The 17191-nt window shown below is 47.7% G+C and overlaps 1 protein-coding gene across 1 annotated transcript in view; it reads left to right on the forward strand.

Annotated features, from left to right (window-relative positions):
- The window catches only part of PROM1 (prominin 1), a 103689-nt gene that overhangs the window by 84930 nt on the left and 1568 nt on the right, over window positions 1–17191 (forward strand). Inside the window, exons 14-22 of the mRNA XM_065914469.1 lie at window positions 611–714; window positions 4717–4801; window positions 6473–6619; window positions 7317–7388; window positions 8082–8174; window positions 11353–11406; window positions 12012–12092; window positions 12198–12266; window positions 15940–16032. Coding sequence (XP_065770541.1) covers window positions 611–714; window positions 4717–4801; window positions 6473–6619; window positions 7317–7388; window positions 8082–8174; window positions 11353–11406; window positions 12012–12092; window positions 12198–12266; window positions 15940–16032 — 798 coding nt within the window. The remainder of the gene's footprint in view (window positions 1–610; window positions 715–4716; window positions 4802–6472; window positions 6620–7316; window positions 7389–8081; window positions 8175–11352; window positions 11407–12011; window positions 12093–12197; window positions 12267–15939; window positions 16033–17191) is intronic.

Genomic DNA, 17191 nt, shown 5'->3' on the forward strand with positions numbered 1-17191 from the left:
CAGCCCACCAGGCTCCCCCGTCCCAGGGATTCTCCAGGCAAGAACACTGGAGTGGGTTGCCATTTCCTTCTCCAATGCTTGAAAGTGAAAAGGGAAAGTGAAGTCGCTCAGTCGTGTCTGACTCTTAGCGACCCTATGGACTGCAGCCCACCAGACTCCTCCGCGCATGGGATTTCCCAGGCAAGAGTACTGGAGTGGGGTGCCATTGCCTTCTCCCATGTACTCATTAGCCCATCTTAAAATTACATAACGTGAAGCTGAAGAACGTTCCTGATTTAACTCCATTTGTCTAGGGAGAAAGAGTGAAGAGCTGGGTCTACTGCTTCATGGCTTTCTATTAGATATTCTGAATCAAATTATTCTTCAGCCATGTCTAATCTTTATTTTGCTTAAATGTTCCTCTCAAAAACATACTCTTAATAATTCCTATGGTTTCCACCCAGTGATCTGTCTATTCCAATCACACTTTTATTTTCTAGTTTAAAGTTGAAAATCAATGAAGTAAATCATGATATAAATAAAAACATCCCAAACATTATATGTTTAACAGAATATTCATTTAATTATATGCATGTGTGTTAGTGTAAAACTGTCTTTAAATTTCTTCTAGATTTTGGACACTCCATATTTACTAAATGAGGATTGGGAATACTATCTCTCTGGCCTAGTATTTAACAAGCCAGATATTAATCTCACTTTTGAACAAGTTTACAGGTATGAATAATTGCATTATGCATTTTTTTTGCTACTTAGAATGTTGTGTTTTTACAGTGAGAATTTTGCTCTCAACGTGTATTTCATTTGAATGGTCAACTTTCCAATTTCAGACGTAAGCCAGTCTCTGGTCTCAGCAGTAAGACCAAAAAGGCATTCTTCCCCGGAAAACCCTCTAGGACTTAGGATGGTGCATCCCAAGTCACTCTGTCTTTATCACTAAAACTCATTGGTAACTGCTGCTGCTGCTAAGTCGCTTCAGTTGTGTCCGATTCTGTGCGACCCCATAGACGGCAGCCCACCAGGCTCCTCTGTACCTGGGATTCTCCAGGCAAGAATACTGGAGTGGGCTGCCATTTCCTTCTCCAGTGCATGCATGCATGCTAAGTTACTTCAGTCATGTCCGACTCTGCGACCCCATGGACAGCACAGCCCACTAGGCTCCGCTGTCCACAGGATTCTCCAGGTAAGAATACTGGAGTGGGTTGCCATTTCCTTCTCATTGGTAGAGGTGAGATACATTCATGGGACCCTGGGAAAACTCTTGTTTGAGAACCACCCTGACCCCAGGTAAACGCTGTATAACAATTTAGAATTCACTGGATTAGTCTGTCAGTGGAAATGATAAGCATGGGATTTCCCTGGAGGTCCAGTGGTTAGGACTTAATCCTTCCACTGCCAGAGCCCAGGTTCATCCTTTGCTCAGGAACTAAGATCCCACAAGCCTTGTGGGACAGCAGGAAAAAAGCAAAGAACAGAAATACACAGTCTTTAATAGGAATAGGAAAGAGTTTTATGTGAGCCAAACTGAGGACTCTAGCCAGGAAGACAGCCTCTCAGACAGCTCTGAAGAGTTGTTCCAAAAACTGTCTTTGGGCACAGTTTTATATCTCGTCAGGACAAGTAATATTAAAGTCAGGGATACATGCATTAAGGATTTCAAAAAACAAAACGGATCAGTGTATATACGGTGAGTCCGCATGGCCTTGGCACCTGAAGGGCAGTCTTATCACCAAGGAAGGACCAGCATTGATGTCCCAGGAGGGAAACATTTAATCTTTATTTTGATGGGTACATTCTCCTGGTCAGTGCACCTTTTCTTTCATAATTTCACTGCGTGTAAGCTGACATACAAATGTCTCTTTGACAGGCCACAAGCAATCTGTTTTAGTTAGCATAAAATTTGAGTTAGGTCTTGAAGAAGCCGGAAAGACTTCCCCAGCCCTCCATATGCGAACATCTCTTATCAGGTCGAGTCTCTCAGGGGCTGATAGTGGTGTAGCCTGAGGACCAGGCTGTGAATCAGGCCACCTGGGCCTCAGGCCCGGCTTCACCCCCAGGGCCTCTGTGACCACGTGGTCGCCTTCCTGTTGCTTCAGTAGGATGATCATAGTCAGCTGAGTATCACCAGCTACCCTCACTTCCAGGGAACTAGACAGTGAGTAAATAGTACAGGGGTCCATCCTCCTGACACGCGGCCCCCAAGGCAGACTTGCTGATCACCTGGGGTCTTCTGCTTTGCCCAGAGGGTCACAGGAGCCTTCTCAAACAGTGTTCTAGGAAGACACTTTCAGTCCATTGGAGTCTCTGTGCCCTCCAATGAATGCAACGAATGAAACCCTCACCAGGCTTGAGAGAAGGAAGCCAAGCTTCTCAGCGTCATGTGCCAGCTCTTTGGGATTCTGTCTCCGGAGGAACTCTCCGTTCCTTCCTCTGGTGGTCAGTGTATCACCGCCAGCCTGCTTGGGGTTCCCCGGAGAGGAGCGTCACCCCTCCCAGGATTCTGGGAATTTCTTCTCCCAGGCGTCCCTCGAGGACTCTGCAGAAGGAAGCAGCACCCAGGACGAGGTCATCTGGGTGGCAAGGATGTGCAAGGGTGTGGCCACCCTGCTGTGCTCGCTGGAGAAGGCATTTGCCACGTTTCAGAGAAGTTAGGAGAGGTGAGGCCAAGTTAGGTTTACAGCCAAAGTGGATATTTGTCAGCCCGTCCCTGTCTCCTACCCTTAGTCCAACCTTAGATTTAGTAGGTAGAGCTCAACCCTGGAAATGTGGAGGGAGATGGTCAGGAGGGGGCTTGATAGAGTATTTTTTAAATATTTAACAACCTCAGATATGCAGATGATACCACTCTAATAGCAGAGAGTAAGGAGGAACTAAGGAGCCTCTTGATGAAGGTGAAAGAGGAGAGTGAAAGAGCTGGCTTGAGACTCAACATTCAAAAAACTAAGATCATAGCATCCAGTCCCATCACTTCATGGCACGTACATGGGGGAAAAGTGGAAGTAATGACAGGTTTTACTGTTTTGGGCTCCAAAATCACTGCAGATGGTGACTGCAGCCATGATACTAAAAGACGCTTACTCTTTGAAAGGAATGCTATGACACACCTAGATACCATATTAAAAAGCAGAGACATGACATGTCTGTTTAGCCAAAGCTATGGTTTGTCCAATAATCATGTATGGATGTAAGAGTTGGATCATAAGGTTAAGCATGAAAGAAATGATGCTTTCGAATTGAGGTGCTGGGGAAGACTCCTGAGAGTCCCTTGGACAGCAGGGAGATCAAACCAGTTAATCCAAAAGGAAATCAACCCTGAATATTTATTAGAAGAACTGACACTGAAGCTGAAGCTCCAATACTTTGGCCACTTGATATAAAGAGCCGACTCATTGGAAAAGACCCTGATGCTGGGAAAGATTGAAGGCAGGAGGAGAAGGGGATGACAGATGATGAGATGGTTAGATAGCATCACCAGCTCAATGGACATGAATGTGAGCAAACCCAGGAGATAGTGAAGTACAGGGGAGCCTGGTGGGCTGCAGTTCATGGGTTGGCAGTGAGTGGGACATGACTTCGCAACTGACTAGCAACAAATTTATTTATTTATTTGGCTTAATAAATTGTGGCCCACAGGATTTGTAATTGTAGCACATAAACTGTTAGTTGCTTCATGTGATATCTAGTTCCCTCAAACCCAGGACCCTTGCATTGGGAGTGCAGAGTCTTAGCCATTGGACTGCCAGGAAGTCAGTGGATAAAGTTTTATATATATATATATTTATCTATTTTTGGCTGTGCTGGCTCTTCATTGGTGAGCAGGCCTTTCTATCGCTGTGGTGAGCAGGGGCTACACTCCAGTTGCCTTGCACGGGCGTCTCACTGCAGGGGCTTCTCTTGTTGCAGAACACAGGCTCTAGGGCACGCAGGCTCGGTAGTTGTGGCTCCCGGACTCTGGAGCACAGGTTCAATAGTTGTGGCTCGTGGGCTTAGTTGGCCCTTGGCATGTTGAATCCTCCCAGATCAGGGATTGGACCCATGTCTCCTGCATTGGCAGGTGGATTCTTTACCACTGAGCCACCAGGGAAGTCCGATAGAATCTTCTAATAAATATTCATTAAATCTTTTAATAAGGATAACGCTTGGTAACATGCATCTCTCTGACGTGTGTTCTTTTCGGGTTAGAATTTGTGTCTTCCCAATTTGTAAACTTTGTTGTCACTTGGAGCATGAAGGCTGTAGTATTTACCTGTCCTCTTGCGGGCTTCCCTGGTCGCTTAGAGGGTGAGGCGTCTGCCTGCAATGTGGGAGACCTGGGTTTGATCACTGGGTTGGGAAGATCCCCTGGAGAAGGCAATGGCAACCCACTCCAGTACTCTTGCCTGGAAAATCCCATGGACAGAGAAGCCCGGTGGGCTATAGTTCATGAAGTGGCAGAGTCAGACACAACTGAGTGACTTCACTTTCACCTTTCACCTTGTATCTGTTCCAAATGTGGGACATTAAGGAGAAGAGAGAAAGGCGTCAGGAATGGTGGGCCCCCCGGGGGATTCCTGGGGACACTGGTGGCAGCTTATTGCATTGACACCCAGCTGCCATGTCATGTTCATATTCACACATTAAACAAAGATGAACGGTTGACCTTTTTCTCCATCCTTCGCGGTGGACAGAGGTAGCCACAACTGCCCTTTTGCATCCTGATTTTTCTGTTTCTTCCCTCAGTGACTGCAAAGAAAATAAAGGCCTTTATGCAACACTTAAGCTCGACCACATCTACAATGTCAGTGAAGAGCTCAACATTACAAAGGTGAGTGTGTGCGTGTGTATGTGTGTGTTAGTTGCTTAGTCATGTCCAACTCTTTGCAACCCCATAGACTGTAGCCCACCAAGCCCTTCTGTCCATGGGATTCTCCCGGCAAGAGCACTGGAGTGGGTTGCCATTTCCTTCTCCAACAGAGGTGAGTAATTAGGACCAATCAGGAAATCGACATATTTTTTTACCAAATTCAGTGGTCCCCATTTTCTCTTTTGAGGTGGATTTCACATTAGATAAAATGAGCTGTTTTGAAGTGATTTTAGTACATTTGCAAGGCTGTGCAACCCTCACGTCTATTTAATTCCAAGACCTTGGCGTCACCCCCGACCAGCTGACTTTCTAAGACATGAGTTTCTCCTCTGAATGGAACAAAAGCATCTCCAAGGTTCTCCCTGCAGACCCTTAATGGGGAAAGAGTTTAGCTTGCTGAATGTCGGAGTCCCTGGAGGCACAAACCCTACTTGCTTCCCAGGGCATTGACTCTCCCAGACCAGCCACCCTTTTCTGTCACATCGCTGATGAGGGACAAGAACAGTGGCCCACAGAGTCCTTACTCCGTGTGAATGGTGGCGGGACCCCAGGGCTCCTAGATGGGCCCTTGGCGAGACACAGCATGCAGCAAGGATGGAAAGGGACAGAATGGATGACCACTTTTCCTCCTTCACCCCGGCCCCCAGCCGAGTCTGGAGCCTTCAGACACCGAGGAGAGGCCCCTGCGGAGTGCACTGGCTGGGAAAGGGGCCGGGGGCTCCGGCGGCCCAGGCCTCCGGTGCCCTTAGCTTAGGTGGCGCCCACTCCCTCATACCTAGAGGCCTGCTGACTTTCTCTGCTGTGTAGGAAAGAAGCTAAGGAAGCTGGTGTCTTCTGGGCTTCCAACGTAGAAGCAGATATCAAGGAAAGTCAAAGAAAGAGGTGGTTCCCCAAGCCCCACGGCTTCTGTACGGAGGCATCCCCAAAGGGGCGCCATGAGGTCAGGATGGCCTGAGGGTCTTCAGAGGTCAAGAGGCTTATTTGAAAGCTGTGTACAAATTTCGTATTCTCTTCTCTAGACATACCTTGCATGCACTCATAAATACAATACCATTTTGCAGCCAGGCCCCAAAGGGATGGCCTCTGCTCACTCACTCATGATGCCATTTCTCAATGATGAGCGGTGCCTTGGACACACAAGACCCCACAGTCACCAACCGCGTGCCCATGATCTGGAGTGTTTTCACTAGCCAGTCCAGGGCAGGCCACCTCCTTCCCTTGGAAAGCAGCCCGCCAGGCCCCTTTCAGCATCTCTGTCAATACTTGGTCAGAAGCCACCTCCTCTCGGAAGCCCTCCCCAGCCCCCTGCCTTGCAAGGGTCGTGTCCTGATGCAGTTCATGTGCCTTTATCACAGTCCGCCTCTTCACTTTGAGGTCTTTGGAGGGTGGGGATGTAGCAGACTTTTGCTTCGCATCCCAAGTCCTCACATGGTGCTTGGCCTGGGGCCCAGCGAAGAAAGCTGAGAGTTGGGGAAGGGCTGGGAGGGAAGACAAGAAAACAAGGAAGACATGTCAGTCAGGTGCAGGTGTGTTTATTTTTGGCCTGAGCAATTTTATTGCTCCTTTAAAGCATTAAATCAGTGACATTTTTGGAGACTAGTGAACTTACTAATCTTTTTTTTTTAACTGCAGCATACTGGAGACATAAATAGTAATTTGGAAAATATGAATTTGAGAATTAACGATATAGAACTGCTGGATAAAACAGGAAGGGAAACCCTTATGGATATCAGCTCTTCGGGAATAGACAAAATAGACTATGCTGCCTACATAAACGCGGTATGACCTGCGTGTTCCTGGGTGATCCTTTGCATGTTTTTTTTATTTGTTTGTCTTTTGTTTTTGTTTTTCATTAACTGAGATGAGATTTGCACAGCATTAATTCTTTTATTACCAACTGAATAATTCACTAGCTTTTAGTATAATTGCAATGTTATACGACTACCGTCTCTAAACTAGTTCTAATGTGTGTTCATCACCTTCAACAGAAAGCTCCGCTCCCAGTAAGTAATTGCGCCCCGTCTCCCACTCCAGCCCCTGGCTTCTATGAATTTACCTATTCTGGATATTTCATATGAGTGGGGTGCCTTTTTTTTGTCTGATGACCCTCACTGGTCCATGTCACGTAGCCTAAGCTTTTCGAGATTCATGTCCATTACAGCAGGCACTTTGTTTCTCTGTGTGGTTGAAAGCAAATTATGCTGTTTTGTATGTGCAAATAATGCAGGGGTGTCTAGCCCTACCTGTGTTTATGGACCCACGTTCACGCTGTTGCTTGTTACAGGTTGTTGTTGTTTAGTCATTAAGTCATATCCGACTCTTTGTGACCCCATGGACTGTAGCCCGCCAGGCTTCTCTGTCCTTGGGATTTTTCCAGCAAGAGTACTGGAGTGGGTTGCCATTTCCTTCTGCATGTTACAGGTTAAGGTTTAAAAATCCCATCTCCATAACACAGTTTTCTACACCTCTTTTGTAGACCGAGAGAAGTCCCACGAGAGTAAATCTTATGTCATTTGCAAGCAATCTCCAAAGAAAAGCCAGCCAGCTGGTGAGTAGAGACGATCCTGTTCAAGGCTGTCCTTGCTGTAGAGGGAGAAGGTCAATACCATTCTTAGTGGAGGCATGGAAGAGGTTCCTGGCGTCCCTGGTATAAAAATGCCCCTCCGTGCCTGTTGAGAAGCTCCCACCAGTGGCCACTGCCGTGTGGTCCGACAGTCCGTGAGCTTGTGAAGCTTCTCAGGGCGGCGTTCCAAGGCCGTCCCCGGCCCCACCGCTTTAGCACTGGTCTGCTTTCATGCCCTCCCCCCCTCCACTGCCCAGCACCAGTGCACGCATATTTTTGCAGCGTAAGGAATGGTAACTTGGACGTGGGAGCAAGATCCCACTTGGTGCTTTACGGCTCCAAGGATGAGCGGATACAGAAGGGCAAAGAGCACCTCAAACCCTTTAAGCTTCCCCGTCACCAGCTTCTCTGCTGGTTGGTGACAAATGGCTGCAACTGGTCTCTTTCCTGAAGCAGCAGAGCATGATGATCAGGACCCTGGACTCGGGAGGCAGTGCTCAATGCCCCGGTCATGTCCGACTCTTGTCCACGCTATGGAATACGGCCGTCTCAGGACCATCCCTCCAAGCCCATCATCATATGAGAAGGGCTCTATCCGTGTGTCTGGTGGTGACTAGAGAGAGTGCTCCAGAGTCTGGAAGGAGGTACTAATGTTTATTTACTGTCTTTTCTTTGTAGCCCCCAGGAAACTTGAAAATCAGCTTGAAAGATCACGTAGATACCTTAAGAAATATCCATCAGAACCAAGTCGTCCCTTTGCAGAATTCAATGGTGAGAAGCTACACCTTTTGCTCTTTCACTGTGACCTGTGTGCAAAGTCCGTTTCGCCCAGCCCAGTGATACGTTTATGTCTCACACGCAGGTCAAATTCAGTTAACCTCAGGCTAAGAAGCGGAGCTATTTTTAAAAGAAATGATGGTAGCTGGGCTTTGAAGAGGATGCGTTTTCAATGTTCACACCTCCTTTTCTACCTTTTCCTATCTGTGTGTGAACAGCTTAAATGCGCAGTTGCCTCCATCCGTTTTGCTCTCATTTTTCATGGCCTTAAAAGGCTCCCCTAAGCCATGCAGGTGGTAGAGTGCTGGACTCGGTCTTACCTGCTTTATCAGCCTCTCTGCGTTCACACCTTGCCATGACATCCCCGATGGCAATGCGACGTCCTTTCTGTCTGCACGGAGCTCTGCTCCCTGTTCCCCGCGTCTTCCCTCCTCTCTTCCATCCGACTTTCTCAACTTTTCTTTTTTTTTTTGTTTTGAATAATTAGTTTTTTAAAAATTGGGGTGTCATTGCTTTGGGCTCCCCTGGTGGCTCGGAGGTAAAGAATCTGCCTGCCAATACAGGAGACATGTGTCCCACCCCTGGGTTGGGAAGATCTCCAGGAGAAGGAGGTGGCAGCCTATTCCAGTCTTCTTGCCTCTGAAATCCCATGGACAGGGAAGCCTGGAGGGCTGCAATCCATGGGGTTGCAAAAGTGTCAGACGTGACTTGGCGACCAAACACCAACAACAATAGTCGGTTTAAAGCGCTGTGTTAGCTTATGCTCTACAGCAAGCTGAGGCGGCCGTCTGTATACGCATATCCCCTCCCTCTTGAGCGCGCTGCCCACCCACTCCATCCCACCCGTCTAGGTCATCACGGAGCACTGCGCTGAGCTCCCTGTCTATGCAGCAGGGAGCTATCTCTTTCACACACTGGCCATCTATTTTACACACGGTTGTGTATATTTGTCAGTCTTTCTCTCTCAATTCCTTCCTTTCTTTTTATTCTCACTACGCTCTGGCTTCTTTCTGAAATGCCAGAAAGGAAGCAGAGAAGGAACATAAGCTCTTGAGTCATGTCAACCTGATTTCAAGTCTTGCTTCTGCCTCTCCCGAGACTGGTAGCTTTAGTTTTTCTTGTTTAAAAGCAGGAGGAGGGGTCCTTGCCTCACTGTTACCTGGCTCTTGGAGATGAAGGACCTGACACCCCAGAGGGACTCTGCAAACAGGAGCCATCATTATTATGCTTGATGTGTGCTTGGGGCGGGGGGTCATGTATGCAGTTGTCAGGGGAACCAGCTTCCAGAGTCAGCCTGCTCAGCTTTGAAGAAGCTTATTTGTTGGCTTGACTCCGACTTTAGAATCTTCTAGAACTAGTTTTTATTTTTTTGTGGGATTTAATTTTACTTACATATTTTTTCATTATTATTATTTTTCATTTATTTTTATTAGTTGGAGGCTAATTATTTTACAATATTGTAGTGGTTTTTGCCATACATTGACATGAATCAGCCATGGATTTACATGTGTTCCCCATCCCGATCCCCCCTCCCTCCTCCCTCCCCATCCCATCCCTCTGGGTCTCCCCAGTGCACCAGCCCTGAGCACTTGTCTCATGCATCCAACCTGGGCTGGTGGTCTGTTTCACCCTTGATAGTATACTTGTTTCAATGCTATTCTCTCAGAACATCCTACCCTCGCCTTCTCCCACAGAATCCAAAAGTCTGTTCTGTACATCTGTGTCTCTTTTTCTGTTTTGCATATAGGGTTATCGTTATCATCTTTTTAAATTCCATATATATGTGTTAGTATACTGTACTGGTCTTTATCTTTCTGGCTTACTTCACTCTGTATAATGGGCTCCAGTTTCATCCATCTCATTAGAACTGATTCAAATGAATTCTTTTTAACGGCTGAGTAATATTCCATCGTGTATATGTACCACAGCTTCCATATCCATTCGTCTGCTGATGGGCATCTAGGTTGCTTCCATGTCCTGGCTATTTATTATAAACAGTGCTGTGATGAACATTGGGGTGCCCGTGTCTCTTTCAGATCTGGTTTCCTCGGTGTGTATGCCCAGGAGTGGGATTGCTGGGTCATATGGCAGTTCTATTTCCAGTTGTTTAAGGAATCTCCACACTGTTCTCCATAGTGGCTGTACTAGTTTGCAGTCCCACCAACAGTGTAAGAGGGTTCCCTCTTCTCCACACCCTCTCCAGCATTTATTGCTTGTAGACTTCTCTTTCTTCATGTTCCCACTTGACGTTCTAATTCACAAAGTCCTCTAGAATTTTCTTCGTTTGTGTTTGGGCTCATCACAGTTCTCTTTGCGCTGTCCTTTATGCGCTGCACAGATTAGTTAACATTTTACGTTGTTTGGACTTGTCCCTTAAATGCTTTCCTTCCAGTAGACACAGGCCTCCTTGGCCTTTGCAGAGCTGTGCTGGCCTGCAGTTAGGCAAGTTGTCCTATAGATCTGACCCGTGACCTTAACCAGGGCTTTGCGAGTTGTAGCCCCTGGATGCCCCCCAGCCTGCTGCTTGTTTTGTATTTGATTAATTGATTAATTTTGGCCATGGCTTGTGGCTTTCGGGATCTTATTTCCCCAGCGAGGGATTGAAGCCAGGTCCCCAGCAGTGCAAGCGCGGAGTCGGAACCACAGGACTTCTAGGGAATGCCCCTCCTGCCGCCTGTTTGTTAGAAGCAAGGCTCTCCCGGAGCAGAGCCAGGCTGGTCCTGTTCACAGATGCTCTGTGGTTGCTCCCGGCTCCAAGCGCAGAGTGGAGAGATTCGGACAGAGTGTGGTCCCCAAAGTCGAAAATACTTCTTACCTGGCCCTGAACTGATAAAGTTTGCCAACCGCTCGTCTAAACCAGGCAAATGAAGCCACTGTTGTGGGGCAGGTTTTACTCTGAACAACCCGCCTCAGAAGGGTGGTGTGGCTCTGTCACACGTGAGTAACTGCCCAGAAGATGTATTCTGATTTTCTTCTTCAGGTTTTCTCACACCCAGATATGTGATGTGCATATCATTCCCCATGTCTGGTGTTTTTTCTTGAATGAAACTATCACAGAGTAAGGTCAGATTTGATGGCTGACTTGGCATGGGGGTGCAGGGGGGTGGACACAAAGATCTTGTGATCTTCGAGTTTCACTTACCGGGAAATATGACCTGTGTTTGTTCACCAGAGCATCATGCACCAGCAAATGAAGGGGCTTCATCACAGGACCAGCAGATTGAGGGTAAGGATGTGTTTTCTTTCTCTGTCTTGGGGTCTTGTTACAAAAGTACATGCAGACTTTCAGAGGTTGTTGGGTTTTGCAGTTATTTTAAGTAAAATCAAGTCTTAGTTATCAACCCATTTTAAACACCAGACTGGGTTTCCCTGTCCTCCCCTTTCTAAGAGGCTTCTGCAAATGCAGACTGCATCTTGGCACACTGTTGTCTAGTCATCGGAAAGCCGTGTGTGGGCGTGTGCAATGCAAGTGTAGGCGGCCCGTGGGCCACTTTCACAGAGATGCTGCAGCTTCACAAACAGCCTCCAAACCTAGTGCCTGCGGCCCACAAATTTTCATTCTCACTGGAAACCACCAGGGGCGAGCCCAGCCACATTTCATCTGCCAAAACAAGTTTCACACAGCCAGGTTCATCGTGGAGTGGGGCCGTATACCCATGCCCTGGGAAGCCAAAGCCGGGGGGATCACTAACCATGAACTGCTAGGACAGTCTTCACTGGCAAGTCATGGTGCTCTGGGGCTGCGTGAACTGTCTTTGCATCGATATACAAACTGTCTGGTGAAACCCCTGTGTTTCTTGACACCGTGTCGCCCGTTGCTGTATTTTGCAGGACAGAGTATCCAACATCATTTTCTTTTTGAATTCCACCCAGCACTTTCTCACCAGCCAGCTGGCCAAAGTTGTCATTGAAGTAAGTTGTTATACCAGTAGGGGGGTGTGCAACCATAGCCCCATGCTCCTCTAGAGAGTGGTGGAGTCATTTTAACGGCCTTGTTGCTCTTTGATGTCTTTCCAGGAAAGTAAGCAGTTCGGGAGTAAGATAATAAGCTACTTTGAACGTTACCTGCAGTGGGTCAAGATGGCCGTAAGTGGCGTGTCTTTGAGGGACCTAAGGGTGAACGTTTCCCGGATTCGGATTGCGGCTGGAATGCGGGGTTCCATGTCTGGGGACATGTCATTTTCTAGGGTAAAACCAGGATTCAGAAATTAGCCAGGGGATAGGTAAACCTTGCGCCTAGGGCCCACGGGCAGAGGAAACCCTAAGAAGTCACACAAGTGCTGCCCACCCTGGGTGTCTTCCTGGGTCCGCCGTCACGGACGGCTGACCCCCACGTCCCAGCCCGCCCCCCACCCCGGCTCCCTCTGCTGCTTGCTCTAGGAATTCTGGCCTCCTCCACTGTGTCTTCCCTGCTGAACCACAAGCTCCTTACTGTAGGGGCCATTTGCAGCTGTGGTTTGTCCACGCCCCGGGCAGCACTGAACCTGCGATTAACATGTCGTTGGTGTATTTGTGGATTTGGTGCTTAGACAACAGGAGTTTTATTTTCTCAAGATTCTGGAGGCTGGAAGTCCAGATTCAAAGTGTGGGCAGGTTAGTTTCTTCTGAGGCCTCTCCGTGGCTTCTCCTGTGTTTCCACGGAGTATCCCCTCTGCATGAGCCTGTGTCCCAATTTCTTCTTCTTTTATTTAATATGAAGAGCGGTCCTGCTGGATCAGGGCCATCTTAGCGACCTCACTGTAACTGAATCGCCTCTTTCAAGACCCCGTCTCCATATACAGTCGCATTCAGAGGTACAGGGAGCCAGGATTTTACTCTGGGAACACGTGGGGGGCAAAAGTCACTCCACAAAGCTGGGTCTCCAGGAGTCAGTTGAAAGAGAGACGTCGAGGAACAGAGTGAAGTTTCCAGTGGCGCACATTGCTCCCAGCACACGGCCAGTGGAGAACTCAGCATCTTACAAGTGCCTTTTGTCACCTGGGGCTCTGGGCCGGTCCCCACTGAGGACTCTTCCACTGGGGGTGGGCTTAGAGCTGAGTCCCTGGGGGAGGGGTGGCTGGCCAGGAGGGACCCCGGGAAGTCTAGTGAGGCAGGGAGACAGGCCGCCCTGAGCAGGCAGGAGCTCATCCAGCTCTGCTCCCAGCCCTTCACTGTCGGAGCGCCCCCCTCCTGCTCTCTTGACTCACCCGGCATTCCAGCCGCAATCCGATTCCGGGAAACGTTCACCTCTCTTTCTACACGATGCTCTGGGCGTGTCACATCTCTTCCCCTGGGCCCCACCCTCTAGACCCGGTGCCCGCCTCTCCTCCAAAGCCCAGCTTCCTGACGGCTCCACTGCCCCCCACCCCCGCCCCCAGAGCTGAAGGCCTTGGGGTCTCCTTGGTGCTGGCCCGCCGGCACACCCAGGGTAGGTAGGGGGCCCGGGTCGGCACTGCCTTCACCATCGCCTCCGTGCGTCTCCTCACTGGACAAGGGACCACACGTCGGTCACACGCAGTACCTCGAGGACGAAGTTGTTTCCATGTCGTGGCTGGTGTCCACAGTGCTCCTGCAAACATGGGGCTGCTGCAGTTTTTTCAAACTCCAGGTTCCGTCTTTTCCAGATACATGTCCAGGAGTGGGGTCACTGGATCAGATGGTAGCTCTGTTTCTAGTGTTTTAGGGACCTCCACACTGTTCTCCATGGTGGCTGCGCCATTTCCATTCCCAGCAACAGTCCAGGGAGGGTTCCCTTTGCCCCACACCCTCTCCAGCACTTACTGTATGTAGACTTGTTGATAATGGCCATTCTGACTGGTGAGAGTTAATAGCACATTTGTAGTCTTGATTTGCATTTCTCTACTAATGAGAAATGTTCAGCGTCTTTTCATATGCCTGTTGTCCATCTGCATATCTTTTTGGGGAAAGTGTCTGTTTAGGTGTTCTGCCCATTTTTTGATTGGGTTGTTTGGTTTTTTTTTTGTATTGAGCAGTGCAGACTTATTTTGGAAATTAAACCATTGTTGGTCACATCACTTGCAAGTATTTCCTCCTATTCCATAGGTTGTCTTTTCATTTTGTTTATGGTTTCCTTTGTGGTGCAAAAGCTTTTAAGTTTAATTAGGTCTCATTTGTTTATTTTTGCTTTTGTTTACATTACTGTCAACCTGAGTCTAAGGAAATGGATCCAAAAAATATTGCCGCGATTTATGTCAAGAGTGTTCTGCCTAAGTTTTCCTCTACGTATTTTCATCCTATCCAGTCTTACAGTTGGGTCGTTAATCCATTTTGAGTTTACTTCTGTATATGTTGTTAGAGAATGTTCTACTTTCATTCTCTTAGACCTAACTGTCCAGTTTTCTCAGCACCACTAAATTGAAGGACTTGTCTTTTTTCCATTGTGTATTCTGGCCTCCTTTGTCATAGACTCATTCACCCTTAAGTGGGTGGGATTACTTCTGAACTTTCTGTGTTGTTCCACTAGCCCATATGCACCCTTCCCCCAGTTTTTATAAAACTCACTTTGAAAAAGCCTATAAAGAGAGTATATAGATTTGTTTGAGCCAGGAGAAACATAAGGTTATTAATGACCTGAGTTGCCTTGTCATGTGAAGGTGGACGATAAGGGGGAGGTGAGCCAACCAGTAAAGCAAAGGAAATAAGACACGCCCCTGCCCTGAAGAGCTGTGTAATAGCTTCGTGAGCTTACTCCAGAGTTTTTGAGTGAATGAATATAGTCGCCTTAACTTGATGGGTTTGGGGGGCATCTGTCTGTGGTTCATTAAACGTGTTTGCTCTAACCTCAGTAGTGAGTACCTTATTTTCTGTCTTCTCAGACTGTGTCCGCAGGTCCTGCCCGTTTTGTAAATCAAGTTTTCTTGGCACACCGCCACACCCATTTGTTCATCTGTGGTGGTTTTCACCCCACCATGGCAGAGTGGAGCAACAGATATGTCTCAGCCTAGGCTGCAAAGCCTAAAATATTTACATTCCGGCCCTTTGTAGAAAAAGTTGGCCAACCCCTGTTGTAAAATGTACATGTATTCATTACTTAACTTTCCATTTTCTTCACACATACTTTGTCAAATTACAAAGGGGTCAGGTAAGAAATTCAGACTGAGTCATTGTGCTGGCCACGTGTACCTACTCGTTAATTCTCTCCAGAGTCTACCCGGCTGGGTCTGACTGTTCCGAATAACAAGCGTTGTGTTTCAGTTGTCAGTTGTGTCTGACTCTTTGGGACCCCAAGGACACCAGACTCCTCTGTCCTTCACTGTCTCCTGGAGTTTGCTCAAATTCATTTTCCCTTGAGTTAGTGATGCTATTTAACCATCTCATCCTCTCCCACCCCTTTCTCCTTTTTTCCTGGAGGCTTCCTTGGTGGCTCAGGGGTAAAGAATCTGCCCGCAATGCAGGAGACATGGGTTCGATCCCTGGGTCAGGAACATCCCCTGGAGGAGGAAGTGGCAACCCACGCCAGTATTCTTCCCTGGGAATTCTCATGGACAGAGGAGCCTGGTGGGCTACAGTCCATGGCGTCTCAAAGAGTCAGACATGACTCAGGGAATAAGCAAATAACAGATGAGGGAGCTGAAAACTGAGGCTCAGAGAGACTTGGGGTCTTGTTTTCGAGTACATGCTTTCAAGTGTTGTGGAACTCATCCATGGAATCAGCTCTGAGTTCCTTATCCAGGGGGCTTGGAGACCCAGTGCTGAACGTTGTATGGGATTGTGTGGGTGTGGCTCCATCAAAGTTTGCCTGTGTCTCTTACGTCCATAGATCACCCAGCAAATTGCGGCCTGCAAACCGGCGGCCACTGCACTGGATTCGGCTGTTAATGTCTTTCTGTGCAGCTACATCGTCGACCCTCTGGTAAGAGTTTCGTCTTTCGAAGGAAGACACAATGAACTCACCATCTTTTGCTTTCTCCAGATGATAGTTCATGCTGTAACAGAAAACAGGTTTCTGGATCTCCAGGAGGTCCAATAGAAAGAGACTCTGTCCCTGATGCAACGGCCACAGTTTCAATGCCTGGCCGTGGAACTAAAATCCTGCATGCTAGACAGCCAAATACTGATAATAGTAAAGAAAAATTTAAAAATAAAAAGTTTTTTAAAAGAGAATAATAGGCTTCTGCTTGGGTCTGTTACAGTGGTAGAATTCAAGACCTAGGATCTATAAATTGTAGATGAATTTGTTGTGATACTAATAGGCTGGAAAACTCAACGTCCTCACTGCCTATCTTCATTCCTTGGTAGAACTTTATTTACAGAAGTCAGGAGACCCCCATGAAGAAAACTCTTTTTGTTTGGCCGCACCATGCATCATGTGGAATCTTGGTTCCCTGACCAGGGATGAAACCCACACCACTTACAGTGGAAGGCAGATTCTTAACTACTGGACATGTGACTTAGGAATATCAGCAGCTATCTGTTTTTTTGCAGAGCGATAAGTTTTTTGGTTTTTTTTTTTAATATTTATTTATTTCTTTAGCTGTGCTGGGTCTTCTTCACAGCACGCGAGATCTTTAGTTGCAACTGTTAATTGAGGCATCTAGTGGGATCTAGGCCCCTGATCAGGCACCGAACCTGCGCCTCCTTCACTGGGAGTCCAGAGCCTGAGTCCCACCAGGGAAGTCTCAGCAGCTATCTTTTAAAAACTACTTTAATGTTGCTTCTTAGAACAGGATTGAATCCAGCCTGTGACCATTGTTAAAAGATCAGTTCAATTCATCACTGAACGCTTGTTGGGAGCCTCCTGTGCACAAAATCATCGTATCTGTTTTCCTCACACAATAATGTCTTGGGGGAGAGATGCTATCTATCATCGCAATGTTCAGATGCAAAGTCAGAAAGTTTCAGGAGCCACCATCGCATCAGAACAGCTCGGACCCGGACTGGGGCTCCAGTCTGCACACTGTCCGTGCCTCTGTGGCTGGCCGCAAGGCGGAGCCATCGAGGAGGGCCCTTCCCAGTTGTTTTGGGGCCCTAGGTGCTTAATCTCGAGGCTTCACCACTTTCTGCCTCTGTGC

Source organism: Muntiacus reevesi, chromosome 22 (assembly GCF_963930625.1).
Source record: "Muntiacus reevesi chromosome 22, mMunRee1.1, whole genome shotgun sequence".
Lineage (NCBI taxonomy): Eukaryota > Metazoa > Chordata > Mammalia > Artiodactyla > Cervidae > Muntiacus > Muntiacus reevesi.